Source organism: Mastigoproctus giganteus, chromosome 3, assembly GCF_048544385.1.
Source record: "Mastigoproctus giganteus isolate SK-2022 chromosome 3, ASM4854438v1, whole genome shotgun sequence".
Taxonomy (NCBI): Eukaryota; Metazoa; Arthropoda; class Arachnida; order Uropygi; family Thelyphonidae; genus Mastigoproctus; species Mastigoproctus giganteus.
The window spans coordinates 250,155,325-250,171,533 of record NC_143577.1 but is presented as its reverse complement, the minus strand read 5'-3'; the positions used below and the strand labels follow the sequence as shown (position 1 = coordinate 250,171,533).

The window sequence follows — 16,209 nt, the reverse complement described above, 5'->3', positions numbered from 1 at the left end:
TATTTTTAGTGATGAATAAAAATTCACCATGGCATTACTTCAATCACACACAAGGAAGAGACGCCGGTGTCTGTATGCAGTGCTCAAAAACTATCAGAACAGTAGGTGGGAGTACTAGCAGACTGCATAATCACCTCCAGTGACATCATAACATCAATTTATTGAAACAAAAAGCAGAAGAAACAACTGAAGATAACACTAGTATACAATTACATCCATTGAATCTCAAATACGGAGGATGCGGAAAGGTCAGGGAATGACTACCGCATATCCCGGAGCAATATGGCCTTAGTTGCTAATGCTCCTAAAAACCAAACAACAACCATTGAATCTCATCAAAAAATTACTACTTTTTTCAAGAAAACGCATGATGACTCTCTTCCAGCTGTAATATCTCGTATGATTGCATTAGATAGATTTCCATTCTCAAAATTTTGTGCATCTGAAGATTTGAAAAGACTCTAGTCTGTTAGTAGTTACGTAAATATTGCAAAGTCACCAAACTCAATTAAAAATGTTGTCAAAGAATATGCACAAAAAATTCACGAAGAGGTAGTAAAAGAAATATCAGAGCACAAACTTCGCAGAGAATCATTCAGTGTAACATGTGACGAATGGACATCACTAAAAAACCGTCGCTATATGAATGTTATTCTGCATGCAAGTGATAAATTTTGGAATCTTGGTTTGATTTGCAAATATGGATCTCTGTGTGCTGAAAACTGTGTTGAATTGTTAGAAATAAAAATTAAATGAATTTAATTAATTTCAACAATATTGTTTCTGTAATAACTGATGGGGCTGCATTAATGAAGAAAGTTGCAAAGATTATTAATGTGAACAACCAATTGTGTATGGCTCATGGAATTCAGTTGGCAGTAGTGAAAATACTTTACAACCAAAGCGATTCTCAAGAAAGGGAGGAACAAATAGATTCTGAGCCTGATAATGAGGATTAGATTCAGAAGTCTTTGCAAATGAGTTTGATGGCTTAGAAGTGACACAAGAACATTTTATTGATGGTAATTATGATATGAATGTTTTACAAGATGAATATTTGAATTTTTTAATAACGAAAATACGAAATGTTGTCAAAATGTTTCACATCACCCCTAAAAAATTATATTCTTCAAAAGCACATTACAGAGGAATTGGGTAAGGAATTGTCTCTGATACTGGACTCTAAAACATGGAGTTTGTTTGTTGGCCATGTTGGAGCGTTTTTCAGAAGTATAAAATTCTGTTAGAAAGAGTCTCATTGACATTAATTCAGATGTGACCTTTACTGAAAACGAACTTGTGCTGCTCTCAAACATAATATTGACATTACAGCCTATAAAGGCTTTAATGTCAATCATTGTGTTTGAATGTCTGAAGGCAGTAAAATCATTGTGTTCTGAAAACATGACTTTGTATGTTGCAGATATAACAATAAAATTCATGTTAGATGAACTATCCAAGCAAAATTTCTTTTTAAGTAATGAACTGAAGCTAGAAATTATCTTGCAAGTGAAAGAAAGACATACATTTACTCTGATATTTTACACTTTTTACATAACCTAGAAATATTAAACCGGAGGTATGGAATTTTCAATACTGTAAGTAAAATTATACTGTTCAATGAAATTGTAGAATACACATCTAACAATGATAAAGAATTAAGGGAGGAACGTGTTATCTACTTGCTCAGAACAACACCATCAAAGTTAACCCCAGGTGCGGGGCTCACATCTGGTGAGTATGGGCTTGGCACACCCAGGGTCCTGAGCTGGATATCATCATTCTTCTCTTTCTTGGTGATTCCCTTCTACTTTTGACACCATCTCTCTCTCTCTCTCAGGGTAACTTGGGAATTTTTTTTGGCTGGTGCAGCATAAGCCTAAGGCTTCCTTGCACCACGTAGCTATTAATAATAAACTTCCAATTTATCCACAACAACTGATTCAACAACAGACCCAAAAATACACTTTTAATGATAAAAGAGAAATTGAATTTATTCATTAAACATAAAACCAGCTTAGATATTGATCACACTAATGTAAAGAAAATGATAAGTAGAAAAGATGTAGTGAAAAAGCAATAAATTACTTAACAGAAAAAAAACTGAAAGGAAAATTTCTTAAAAAGTTTGATGATTAATGACAATTCATCCAGCTAGCTTTGAAACAGAATGAGCATTTTCTAATGCAGGTGGTACTATTTGCACTAAAATTAGATCGAGGTTAGACAATGGTAGTTTTAATACACTATGCTTTTTGAGAGGCTATTTTCTTAATAATAAAAAATGAGTAATTAATTCTAAGTATTTATTAAATTTAGTTGTGATATTTTGCAATAATTTTCATACAATGCTGCTTAGACATTTCTATGTATAACTTTAAAAAATAAATGTTTGCTCATTTGCTCTTTCAATAATTTTGTTTCATTGTAAAATGTTTGCATTTTGTAAATTCCCAGCAATCCGGTAAATTTAAATACAATTACCGAATTACCAGTAGTGAGAGAACCTGGTAAATTTGCAATCCCTAATCACCACTCTGTCTTCTCCCACTCAACCATCCTTTTATCCATTGTAGCAACTTGCAATTAATGCCATACTGTGCTAATTTGTACAGTAATCTTCCATGTGCAACAGTATAAAAAGCTTTCCTGATATCTAAGTATATGATATCAAAATTATTTTTTTTGCATTCAGTTCCTTTGTGACCACATCATAGTATCCAATCAAATTGGTTAGACAAGACTTCCCCTTGATAAACCCATGCTCTGTCTGAATTATTACTGTTGTCTTTTCTAGATGATCCTGCAATGTTTCTTTAACCAGTGACTCCATTATTTTCCATGGAACAGAAGTCAAACTAACAGGTCTGTAATTATTTGTGCCACCCTTTGATCCCCCTTTGTGAATTGGAGACACATTTTCACATCTCCAGTCCATGGGGACTTCCCCCGAGTCCAAGGATCCTCTCGTAATTAAGACTAAGAGTTTGCTTATTTCCTTTGCTGCCTCCTTTAATATAACTAGATAGATCCCATCCACCCCAGGTGCTTTTCTTATGTTTAACTTCAACAATTTCTCCTCCACTTTGCTCTCAGTTATTACAAAATCATTTAAATTCCTTTTAGAGTTTGATAAACATCTGGCCCTCTCCCCCTTGAATAACAAGTAACAACTCAGCGTTGTTATGGGCCTATATGAGAGCTTGAAGGACATGGTGGATGCCCTCGAAGGATTACAAGTGAGGGGCCCATCAAGCTCTCAGCTGCCCACACCAATGCCAGAGCTTGCACTTGGTCATCGCGCAACACAGCGGCAACCCCCAAGGCAGAATGCGCTGGTCCCAGAGGAACTAGTAGTTGTTGGTGACTCTATTGTCAGGGAAACGGGAAACATGCTTTGTAAAAAGGATAGGTGGAACAGGACCAGGGTATGTCTGCCAGGGGCAAAGGTTGATGACGTTGTAGAGAGGATATCATCTTTTAAGAGCACAAAAGGTGATATAGTTGTACATGTTGGCACTAATGATATTAAGAGTAGGAGACCGGCGGAATTACTTAACAAGTACAGGTCACTGATGAAAAAAAAGCCGTGAATTAGGGTTGAATTTGAAAGTGTCTGCAATTCTGCCCAGACATGATAGGAGGGAGTATATGATGAGAGCCCTGTCGATCAATTCGGCCCTGGAAAGATTGTGCAGGGCTCAAGGGGTAGAATTTTTTTCAGCCTGGTCTGTACTTGTTAACAGGAGAGACTGCTTCTACAGGGATGGGATACACTTAAATAGAAAGGGTGCAAGAATGTTTGCTGATGCTATCGAGGCAGTGTTAGGTGGGTCGGAAAACTGCTAGATTGGGGAGATACAAGGACTAATAGATTAACAGTAGCCACTGGCAGAGGAGAAAGTGATTCTTGCACTGCTTCTATTGGAATGAGCAGCAGCATGGAAAATAAGATGCAAGATATTTCAGAGACTGCTGGGAATCATGGGGGTACAAGTAAACACATGAGCTGTGTTAGGGTGGCTAAGAGGAAGAGCAGGTGCATGTATACTTGCGTGTACGCCAATGCTAGGAGTTTAGTAAATAAATTTGATGAATTTGAGGTATTGCTCAAAACATCAAAGGCAGATACTGTTGGGATTTCAGAGACGTGGTGTCACACAGATATATCATCATCAGCCATTTTCAATCCACTGCAGGATGAAGGCCTCTCCAGCAACTTTCCAGTTCCTTCTATTTTGAGCACTGGCCATCCATTTACTACTCAAACACTCATGAATTTCATCTATCCATCTCCGCCTTTGTCTTCCAGGTTTTCTTCTAGCTCCTCTTGGGTACCATTCTGTTATTTTCTTAGTCCATCTGTCATCATGTCTTCGAGCTATATGTCCTGCCCAAGACCATTTTAGTTCTTTAGTTTTGATAAGAATGTCCTTTACTTGAGTTTGCTGCCTAATCCATGTGTTTCTCTTCTTATCTAACAGTCTGATTCCCAATATAATTCGTTCCATTCTTCGCTGTGTAGTTCTTAGCTTCTCTTCCATTCTTTTGGTGAGTGCCCAAGTTTCACTTCCATAAGTCATGGTGGGGAGTATGCATTGATTCATTATTTTACGTTTCAGACAAACTGGGATATTGCTCTTCAGTATGTGACTATATTTCCTGAATGCTATCCATCCAAAATTTATTCTTCTCTTGACTTCCAGCCATTTATCATTATTACAGCTAATAACTTGTCCCAGATAAGTATATGACTCCACCTTTTCAATTACTGCTCCTTCAATCATTATTTCCCTTTCCGTGGCATACTTGTTCATCATTACTTTTGTTTTAGCCATATTCATCTTTAGTCCAAAATCCTTACTAACTGTGCATAACTGATTAAGATTTTCCTCTAATTCTTTGGGATCGTGGCTTATGACCACAATGTCATCTGCAAATCGTAAATGGTTTAAGTACTCTCCATTCACATTGACTCCTTTCTGCGACCAGTCTAATCTTCTGAAAGCTTCCTCAAGGGCAGCAGTAAACAGCTTCGGAGATATTGTGTCTCCTTGTCGAACTCCTTTCTCGATTTTAAATTTGCTACTGTCTTTGTCTCGTCTAATAAAGGATGTAGCACTCTCATATATTTTCTTCAAAATCATAATATATGGAGTATCTATGCCTTGTCTTTCCAGTGCCCGAAACATTGCCTTATGCTGTATGGAGTCAAATGCCTTTTCATAATCCACAAATGCCAGGCATAATGGTGTTTTATATTCATTTGCTTTCTCCATTAGCTGTGATATTACGTGAAGGTGATCCATAGTTGAGAATCCTGTCCTAAAGCCAGCTTGCTCTTTCGGTTGATTCTCATCAAGTATTCTTTCTAATCTGTTAGTAATGACCCTTGTGAACAACTTGTAGATATGGGATAACAAGCTAATTGGTCTATAATTTCCAATTTCTGATTTATCTCCTTTCTTATGCAGCAAAACTATGATTGCATTATTCCACTGCTTAGGCATCACACCTTTTCTAATGCACTTTGTGAAGAGCCTTGCCAGTTTTTGTGTTATGTCTCTTCCTCCCAATTTTAACAACTCTACAGTAACTTCATCTTATCCCCGGGGCTTTCCGATTCTTCATTTTCTTCAATGCATGTTCTACCTCATCAAGAAGAATATCGGGTATGTCGTATGTGTTGCTACTTTACAATCCATCTTCCCCACTGCTGGTATCATTCCCTCGCTCCTTGTATAATTCTCTATAGTAGTCTTCTGCTATTTGAATTATGCCTTCTCTGCTGTTTATAAGTACACCATCGCTATTCTTCAGTTTCAGTATCATTTGTCTTTCTGTATTACTGCTCATGGCTGCTGATTTAAATCCTTTGTTTTCCCTTAATGCTTGTTCTACTTTTCTTGTGTTAAATCTTCTTATGTCCTCTCTGAGTCTCTTTCTAATGGCTTTGCATAACTCAGTATACTCAATTCTCTCCCTGTCAGTGTTTTTCTTGCTCTTCATTTGTCGTCTTTGGTTCATCATGACAAGTGTTTCTTGACTAATTTTTTCTTCTTTGGATTTCTGTTTCCCTATAGGTTTCTTGGGCTTTATCACTTTCAGAAAGTTGTAATATTCCTCGTCGATATCTTGGTTCTGAGCAGTCTGCAGAAGCTCAAACTTGTTCTTAAGTTCCAGTACATACTGCTTTTTCTCCTCCTCTGTTATTTCAAAGACCTTTGTATTATTTACTCGAGTCAGTTTTTTCCTTTCCTTTCCTACATCTATATCAAGTGTACATCTTACCATTCTGTGATCACTTCCAACATTTACCTTATTCAGGACGGTAACATCATTCACAATATATCTTCTGTTAGTGAGGATGAAGTTGATTTCATTAGTTGTTAATCCATTTGGACTCTTCCATGTCCACTTTCTGTTCACCCTTTTCTTGAAAAAAGTGTTCATTACTGACATTCCTTGAGATTCTGCAAATTCCACAAGTCTTTCACCTCTTTTATTTCTTTCACCAATTCTAAAATTTCCTATAGTTCCTCTTTCTGCGCTGTTTTGCCTTTTTCCAACCTTAGCATTGAAGTCCCCCATAATAATAGTGTAGTGGGTTTTCTGCTCATCTAGAAGACTCTCAATTTCGGTGTACATTTCTTCAACCTCTTCATCATCATGGCTCGATGTTGGTGCATAAATCATTATAGTCCTTAGCTTGTACCTCTTAGAAATCTTGAGTATTAGTCTTGACACCCTTGGTGATGTACTTTTGAATTCCAAAATGTTGTTTTTAAAATCTTTATGGACCAGAAACCCAACTCCACCTTCACTCCTTTCACTGTTTCCATTGGTGTACAGCAGATTTCCACTTGATAAACTTATAAGTGATTCAGTTCTTCTTCTTGTTTCAGCCAAACCGATGATATTCCAATTCACATTTTCTAATTCCTTTTCCAGCCCTAATATCCTGTCTTCACCGATGAGTGATCGTACGTTATAACAGGCCAAGTTCAATTTCCGTGCATGGCAGCCTGGTCGTACCCAGAGATTCTTAGCACCCTCTGCTTCCACTCTGATCCTCTCGCTGCCGTAAGAGGGAGAGTGAAAGCTGCTGGGGACTGAGGGCCATTTGTATTGTTGTCCTCTCATTGCTGGAGGGTTTGGTCTTTTCCTCTTCACGCTGACCAGGTGTCTTGAAGAGAACCACTCTACACGTTCGTTGCCACCTAAGTGACGTAACAGGGCTTACCATCGAGAAGGTGTGCATGAGTGGATTTTAGGGAAGCAGGCCAACCGGACTTCTCCTAAATCTTCTGTAATAGAGAGATATTGGATCCATCAGTGTTTTAGGCTGAGTGTCTGATAACACACAGGATACCTGTTCCCCTCTAAGCCCCCACACAGATATAAGGAATGCAGAACTGGAATTTGGGGAGTACAATGTCTACAGAAAGGATAGACAGGATAGGGAGGAGGGGTTATGCTATTAGTTAAGAAACACACAAAATCCAAGGAAGTGAAGCCAGTCGACATCGCTGGACAGTGCAGTGTCGAGTCAGTTTGGTGTGACATAAGCATTGGGAGATCAAAATTGAGAGTAGGAGTGTGCTATAGGCCTAATGACTCTGATGAGTATAATAAGAAACTGTCCAGAGAAATAGAGTGGGCCAGTAAATCAGAGAGTCTTATAATGGGGGATTTTAATTTCCCAGATATTGACTGGAATTTGGGGGCTGGTCACTCACACACTAGCAAGGCTTTTGTGGATTTATTGGATGATTGTTTTCTACATCAGCATGTTCAGGAGGCAACTAGAGGGAGTAATACTCTTGATTTGATTATCAGCAGTGATTCTTCATGCATTAAGAATCTGCAGATAAATGAACCACTAGGTAGCAGTGATCACAGTGTTCTGAAGTGGGAGTTACTCAAAGAGGTAACTACCATTAGGGGTAAAGGGAAGCGGTATTGCTTTCGTAAAGGCGACAACGATGGACTGAGACAGTATTTAAATTCTATACAGTGGGATCAACTGATGATGTTACCAACAGCAAATTCAAAATGGGAAGCATTCAAAGAACTTATCTTGGAAGCTACTAGGCTTTACATACCAACTAAGGAATATTGTTCAAGGTTTAGGCCAAAATGGATGTCAGATGAACTAATGAGGCATATGGCAGAGAAGAAAAATGCATGGGATAGATACAAATTAACACGTGACACAGAAGCCTATGATAGATACAAGTTGATCTGTAACCAAGTTACAAAGGAGGTTAGGCAGGCGAAGTCAGATTACGAGAGATCCTTGGCAAGGGATGCGAAGAAAAACAGCAAAGAGTTCTTTACTTATGTAAACTCTAGAAGGAAGGGGATGAATCAGATTGGTCCACTTGATATCGATGGGTCAACTGTTGATGATCCTGCTCAGGTAGCTAACAAACTAAATGAATATTTTGCATCGATATTCACACATGAGGAGTTATTCAGCGAGGGGAATGCCAGAGGTGTATTCAACTCTGGCAGTAAGCTAGAGAATCTTGTAATAACTGAGAGTAAAGTGGAGGAGAAATTGTTGAAGATAAACACAAGAAAGGCACCTGGGGTGGATGGGATCTATCCAGTTATATTAAAGGAGGCAGCAAAGGAAGTAAGCAAACCCTTAGCCATAATTATGAGAGCTTCCTTGGACTCAGGGGAGGTACCCATAGACTGGAAATGTGCAAATGTGACCCCAATTCACAAAGGAGGATCAAAGGCTGACACAAGTAATTATAGACCTGTGAGTTTAACTTCTGTTCCCGAAAAATTAATGGAGGCACTGGTTAAAGAAGCACTGCAGGATCATCTAGACAAAACTTCAGTTATAGCTCGGACACAGCATGGTTTTGTTAAGGGGAAATCTTGCCTGACCAATTTGATTGGATACTATGATGCAGTCACAAAAGAACTGGATGCAGGGAATAACTTTGATATTATATACTTGGATCTTAGAAAGGCTTTTGATACTGTTGCACATGGAAAGACTGCTGCACAAATTGGAGCAATGTGGCATTGGAGGCAAATTGCTGCTATGGATAAAGGGGTGGTTGAGGGGGAGAAGACAGAGAGTGGTAATCAATTGACACTGCTCATCGTGGACTAATGTTATTAGTGGAGTCCCTCAGGGTTCAGTATTGGGTCCTTTATTGTTTTTTGTATTTATAAATGATATTGATGATGGTATATCAAGCTTAGTGTCCAAGTTTGCAGACGATACGAAGGTTGGCAGGGTTCTCAAGGACACTACTGACACTATGCTGCTGCAACAGGATCTGGAAAGGTTGAGCAGATGGGCTGAGAGGTGGCAAATGAAGTTTAACATTGACAAATATAAAGTACTACATATGGGAAACAGCAACCCCAGAGCAACGTATCAACTCTGTGGTATTGCACTGACAGTGGGAGAGAATGAAAGGGACCTGGGGGTGGTTGTGCAGGCAGATATGAAGTTCTCTGAGCAGTGCAGACGGGCTGAAAGAGTAGCTCATGGTGTATTGTCAATGATATATAGGAATTTTTCTAGCAGGGATAAGGAGGTGATTATTCCCTTGTATAAGGCAATGGTGGCCTCATTTCAAGAAGGATGTAGAGCTGCTGGAACGAGTACAGAGAAGGGCAACAAGATTAGGGCAACAAGAACAAAGTTACGAAGAAAGGCTTAAGTTTTGCAAATTACAGTGTCTGGAGACTAGGCACCAGCGAGGTGATCTGATAGAGGTGTACAAAGCCTTTAATGGTTTGAGCATGCTCAATGCTGATGGGATTCTTCCTCTTGCTCAGAATAATCACCTGAGAGGGCATAAATTTAAATTGAGGAAAGACAGATGTAGGATAGATGTGCGGAAATTTGTCTTTAGCCTGTGGGTGGTTGGTAGGTGGAACAGACTTCCATCCCTTGTCGTGGAAGTTGATAGCCTAAATAAGTTTAAGGCTCAGCTGGACAGGTATTTCGAACGAACAGAGGGGTGAAGTGGAAGTTGTTATTTTTTATTTATTTATTTTACTTAATTTTTTTTTTTGGCTGATGCTGCATAAGCTTGCTTTCTTGCATCAAATGCCTCTACTAATGCTAATGCTAACTCTTCATGTGTGAATGTAGATGCAAAATACTCATTTAGTTCGGCAGCAATCTGAGAATGATCATCTACAGTCAAACCATTGATATCAAGTGGATCTATCTGATTCATCCCTTTCCTTTTAGAGTTTAAATAAGTAAAGAAGTCTTTTCTCTTTTTCTTTGCATTCTTTGGCAAAGCTTTTTTATAATCTGCCTTTGCTTGCCTAACCTCCTTTGTGACTTGATTACAGACTAGCTTGTATTTACCATAGGCTTCTGTTTCGTCTGACAATTTTTGTGCCCCCACTTCTGTACTACCTTTAAAAAATATAAATCCGAAAATATGAACATTTCAAATGCATACCTACCCACAGACATTTCAATGTGTGAACTCCAATGAATGTTTATTTCTCATTCCATTCATTTGTTTCTTTTACATCACACAACATTGTTTCCATATATTTACAATAGCCTTCATATACATCATGGCATTGAGAATGGGTTACCAAAAAAGTTTAATTAAAATTTTGCCACTATCCGATAACTGTCTTTTTTCCCCCATCTCTCCCTATAAATCTTATGCCATATGCCAGTCAATTTCTTATGTTTTTACATGATTATCCTTATAAGATGTACATATCTTAAAAGGTGATGTCTTATCTTTATTTTTTACATTATTCATTTCTTATGTATAGAAAATTCAGAATGTACAGAAAATGCTAAGGCAAGTTACTAATACAGAACATTGCAGAATCATCTAATCCATAATAGCAAAAGCTATAACTAGAAGCTTTGCTATACTTATTCATAGACATTATATTTCTTATTTCAAAAATAATGTAATGAAAATTAAATAATTATTTTTCAAGTTAAAATTGTTTAATGAAATTAAAGAAAGAGAAGGTAAAACAACAACCTCTCCCCTCAAAGAGCAAAAAAGAAATGCTTTACCTTTATCATCTGGCCTTCTTGGAAAGGAAGTTCCTCCTCTGCAGCATCTGGATTTGGTGACATAGTTTGAGGATCATAATCAAATAAAGCAACAAACCATCGAACCCTATTATCTGGTAAGGGGCCATCCATACCCCTTTCACGGCTCCTATAGCTTGTTCTTTCCCTATACCCATTTCCATGATAATCATCTCTAGCTGGTGGTCGAGCCTGCCCCCTATGACCATAATAAGTATTTTCTGGTTCTCTCCTGCTTCTTACTGGGGGCGTAGGTGACACAGGCCGGGACACTTCCCTTTCCCCTCGATAATACTGCGAAGAACCACGACTCTTTTGAGTATCAGGATAATGCCCACGTCTATTGTTCCGGAGGTATTCCTCTTCTGAAAAATTTTCAGAGTTGCATCCTTCACTGGCACTGTCCCGCGTAATTTCTAATAAGAAATAACAATAATAAGCCATCCTTTTTTTAACTAGCAATAAATTAAAGTTATTTCCTATCAGTATCACCAGATTATGCTATATAATACTCTAATATTACAAACCAAACTATAAAAATTTGTGTAAATCAATACAGTAAAGCCTCACTAAATCAGACCTTCTGTAATTCAAACTGCCTTCTGTTTTCTTTTTTTTTTTTTATTTATGTATTTTATTTACATAAAAGCTAGCGGCTGTGCATCCAGTCAACATGGGTGGCCAGTGCAATATTGAAGCAGTTTGGTGTGATATAAATAAATACAGTAAAACCTCATTAAATCAGCCTCTCTGTAATCCAAACTGCCTGCTGTAACATTGGGAAAACAATACTGAGAGTAGGAGTGTGTTATAGGCTTAATGACTGTGATGATAAAGGAAACAGAGTGAGCCAAAAAATCAGAATGTCTCATAATTGAAAATTTCAACTTTCCAGATGTTGACTGGAATTTGTCGGTTGGTCACTCACACACACTAGCAAGGCTTTTATAGATTTCTTGGATGACTGTTTTCTATAGCAGCATGTTAGAGAGGCAACAAGAGGAAGCAATACTCTTGATCTGGTTATCAGCAGTGTTTCTTCATGCATTAAGAATCTGCAGGTAAAAGACCCACTGGGTGGCAGCAATCACATATGTACTAATATGGAATTTAATTAGACGTAACTACTGTCAAGGGTAAAGGGAAAGGCTTTTGCTTTCATTAACAATAAATTCTAAATGGGAAGCACTCAGGGAAATAATCATAGAAGATACTAGGCTTTTTGTACCAAGGTACAAAAGGTACTGTTCAAGGCTCAGACCTAAATGAATGTCAGATGATCTAAAGAGACGCATGCGACTGAGAAGAAAAATGTGTGGGATGCATATAAATTATCAGGTGATACAGAGGTTTATGGTAGATATAAACAAGACTGTAAACAAGCCACAAAGGAGGTTAGGCAAGCCAAAGCAGTTATTAGAAATAAATCTTTGGCAAAGAATATTTCTTTACTTATGTAAACACAAGAAAGAAGGAGATACATTATACTACCATTTCATATCAATGGTTTAACTATTGATAATCCTGCTCAGGTTGCTGACAAATGAATAGGTATTTTGCATCTACATTCACACATGAGAAATTCTTTGGGAAAGTGGTTGCCAGAAGTTTGTCAAATTCTAACGGGAAGCTAAATGATTTTGTAATAACTGAGAGGAAAGTAGAAGAGAAATTGTTGAGTTAAATATAAAAAAGGAACCTTGGGTAGATGGGATCTACCCAATTACATTAAGGGAGGCAGCAAGGAAGGTAAGGCAAACTCTTATCCATAATTGTGATAGCATCCTTGGACCAGTCAGAGGTCCCCTTTGGATGGAGATGTGTGAATATATCCCCAATTCACAATGGGGGGTCAAAGGGGGCCATAAGTAATTACAGACCTGTTTGCTGAAATTCTGTTCAAGGGAAAATAATGGAGTCACTTGTTGAAGAGCTTGTAGGACCATCTAGACAGGAGTGCATTTAAACTTCAGTCACAGCATGGGTTTGTAAATAGGAGATCTTATCTGACAAATTTGACTGAATACTATGATGCAGTGACAAAGGAACTGAAGACAAAAATTAATTTTGATATTCTACACTTGGATTTCAGGAAAGCTTTTGATACTGCTGCATACAAAAGACTGCTGTGCAAACTGGAGAAGTGTGGCATTAAGGGAAAGTTACTGCTGTGAATACAAGGATGGTTCTGTGAGAGAAGACAGAGAGTGGTTATCAATGGACAATATTTTTTGTGGGCTAATGTTATTAGTGGAGTTTCACAGGGTTTGGTGCTAGACCCATTGTTGTTTTCTGTATTTATTAATAATATTGATTAAGGTACCTAATGTCTCTAAGGTATCTAATGGCTTAATGTCTAAATTTCGAGATGATATAAAGATTGGCAGGGTGGTTAATAACAGTAATGAAGATATGCTGCTGCAACAAGATCTAGAAAAATTAGGTAGATGGGCTGAGAAATGGCAATTGAAGTTTAATGTAAATGCAAAGTAATGAATATGGGTAACAGTAACCCCAGAGTAATGTACCAACTGTGTGGTACTACACTCAAGTAGTAGAAAATGAAAAAGACCTGGGGATAATTGTAGTCAGATATGAAGTTCTCTGAGCAATGCAGACAGGCTGCCAGGACAGCTCATGGGATTTTGTCAATGATATACAGGTATTTTGCTAGTAGGGATAAGAAGGTGATTATCTCATTGTGTAAGGCAATGGTCAGGCCACGTCTTGAATATTGCATACTAGTCTGGCAGCCTCTTTTTTAAGAAGGATGTAGAGCTGCTGGAATGGGTACAGAGAAGGGCAACAATACTGGTGAGTGGGAACAAAGGGGTGCTCTTACTAAGAAAGGCTTTAGTTTTACAAATTGCAGCATCTGGAGACTAGGCACCTGTGAGGTGATCTGATTGAGATGTTTAATGCTTTGGGCAAACTCAATATATTTCGTAAGGCTGTGATTCAGAGAAAAACCTCAGTTCTCCCCCAAAGCTACAGTACTCCGACTAGCTTGAGTTCTTTGCTTTGCTGCTCGGGACTGTGACATGATTTTCATTCAAATTCATTATAATTAAAAAAACTAAACTTAACAAATATATCTAATGCAGTAATAACACTATGTACTGGTTATGCTATGAAGTTTACACTAATTATATATAATTAAAATTTTCTTATTGATACACCAGTTATATAGCAATAATACTACTATTCTACCAAATTTGCATTATATGTATTAAGGTAATATTTAAAATTAACTAAATGCAACAAGGCATAATACTTCAAGAGTTAAGAGTTTAATATCTATATAATATTGGTGTAGATACACCATAGATAACTCTTAAGAAACTACGATGGTAGCCATCATTTGCTCTATCTCATATTGTGCTCTTCCTTCAAAATGAGTTGCCATGGTATTGCACTACCACGAATAAGTAACGCTTCACTAGTAGAGAAGACTATTGTTACTTATTCTCAGTGAGTACCACCACCCAGATGGCACCGTTTCAAAGTTATTGGCCTATCATCAGTGGGTGGGCAGGTCCTCTAGTATTGCAGAGATACTGGTGAGTGAGATAGAGCAAATGATGCCTACCATCGTAGTTTCTTAAAAGTTATCTATGATGTATTTACGCCGATATTATATAGATACTAAACTCTTAACTCTTAAAGTATTATGCCTTGTTGCATTTAGTTAATTTTAAATATTATCATATAAACCTTTTGGCCTCTCTCATATTGTGTGATTATCTTCACAACTGGGTTGTCATCTCTGCGATACCAGGATACCTGCCCACCTACTGATGATAGGCCAATAGCTTTGAAACGGTGCCATCTGGGTTTGAGTGTGAGTTGAAGGAGCAACTGTCCCTTTCTTCCTTCTACGGCATTTCCTTCCTCTACCTCTCCTACTATCACCTTCCTACATCTTTATCTCTTTTCTAAGTCTAATAGGGATAGTATGAGGATAGCCGAGAACTTTATCCCATACCATATTTCAAAATGGTGCCATCTGGGTGGTGGTACTCACTGAGAATAAGTAACAACAGTCTTCTCTATTAGTGAAGCGTTACTTATTTGAGGTAGTGCAATACCATGGCAACTCGTTGTGAAGGAAGAGCATGATATGAGATAGAGCAAATGATGCCTACCATCGTAGTTTCTTAAAGGTTATCTATGGTGTATCTACACCAATATTATGTAATGACCTAAGTAATTTGAACTTTAGAGCTATCAATTTACCACAATTAAAAATTTTGATTTCTGCTACTACTCCCTCTATAACTATAACAATGGTGGCAAGATTGAAATGTTATAAAGGTTCTACATATATTAAGTAGTATCCTACAAAATCTCTAGCTAAATTAAAAAATAAAATAATGAGCATAACTAGTACTATAAAGCTACTTGTAGAGTATGATTTAATATGACAATTAGGTCAATAAAATGGCAAAATTCTTAAAAAACATCATTTTTTTCTTGGAGCTGAAAATTCTTTGACTAGCATGTGGACACTCTCATCCCTGAGTTCTCATATTTTAAATTTGGTTCTAGGAACCCTATCTAATTTCTATACATGTTATGACATGGAAACCCAAGATAGTGTTCCAATGTGTAGTAACACTGCAGCACTGTATCATATTTCAAATAAATCACAACTTTCATAAATAAACTGCTGCATGTGATGATTCAACACATATTGTATATTAAAGGAAAACTGCAAATAAAATGTACACAATGATCAGATTTGCCATATATCAGAAAAAAAAAACTATGACAAATCCTGAGGAATCTTAGTAATGCAAAGTACTGCATATGGGTAGCAGTAACCCAAGAGAAACATACCAACTGTGTGGGACTACACTCAGGGAGGTGGAGAATGAAAAAGACCTGGGGGTAAGTGTGCAGTCAGATATGAAGCAATGCAGATGGCCTACCAGAGCAGGTCATGGAGTTTTGCCAATGATATATAGGAATTTTGCAAGCAGAGACAAGGAGGTGATTATCTCTTTGTATAAGGCAATGAAGGCCTCATTTTAAGAAGGATGTAGAGTTGCTAGAACAAGTACAGTGAAGGGCAACAAGATTGGTGAGAGGAAAAAAGGGGTGCGCTTATGAAGAAAGGCTTAAGTTCTGCAAGTTGCAGCATCTGAAGA

At 37.6% G+C, this 16,209-nt stretch overlaps 1 protein-coding gene across 1 annotated transcript in view; it reads right to left on the bottom strand.

Annotated features, from left to right (window-relative positions):
* Nucleotides 1-16,209, bottom strand: part of LOC150089021 (RIMS-binding protein 2-like) — a 349,628-nt gene that overhangs the window by 19,877 nt on the left and 313,542 nt on the right. The window contains exon 30 of the mRNA XM_090370382.1: nt 11,042-11,475. Within this exon, the coding sequence (XP_090226508.1) occupies nt 11,042-11,475 (434 nt within the window). The remainder of the gene's footprint in view (nt 1-11,041; nt 11,476-16,209) is intronic.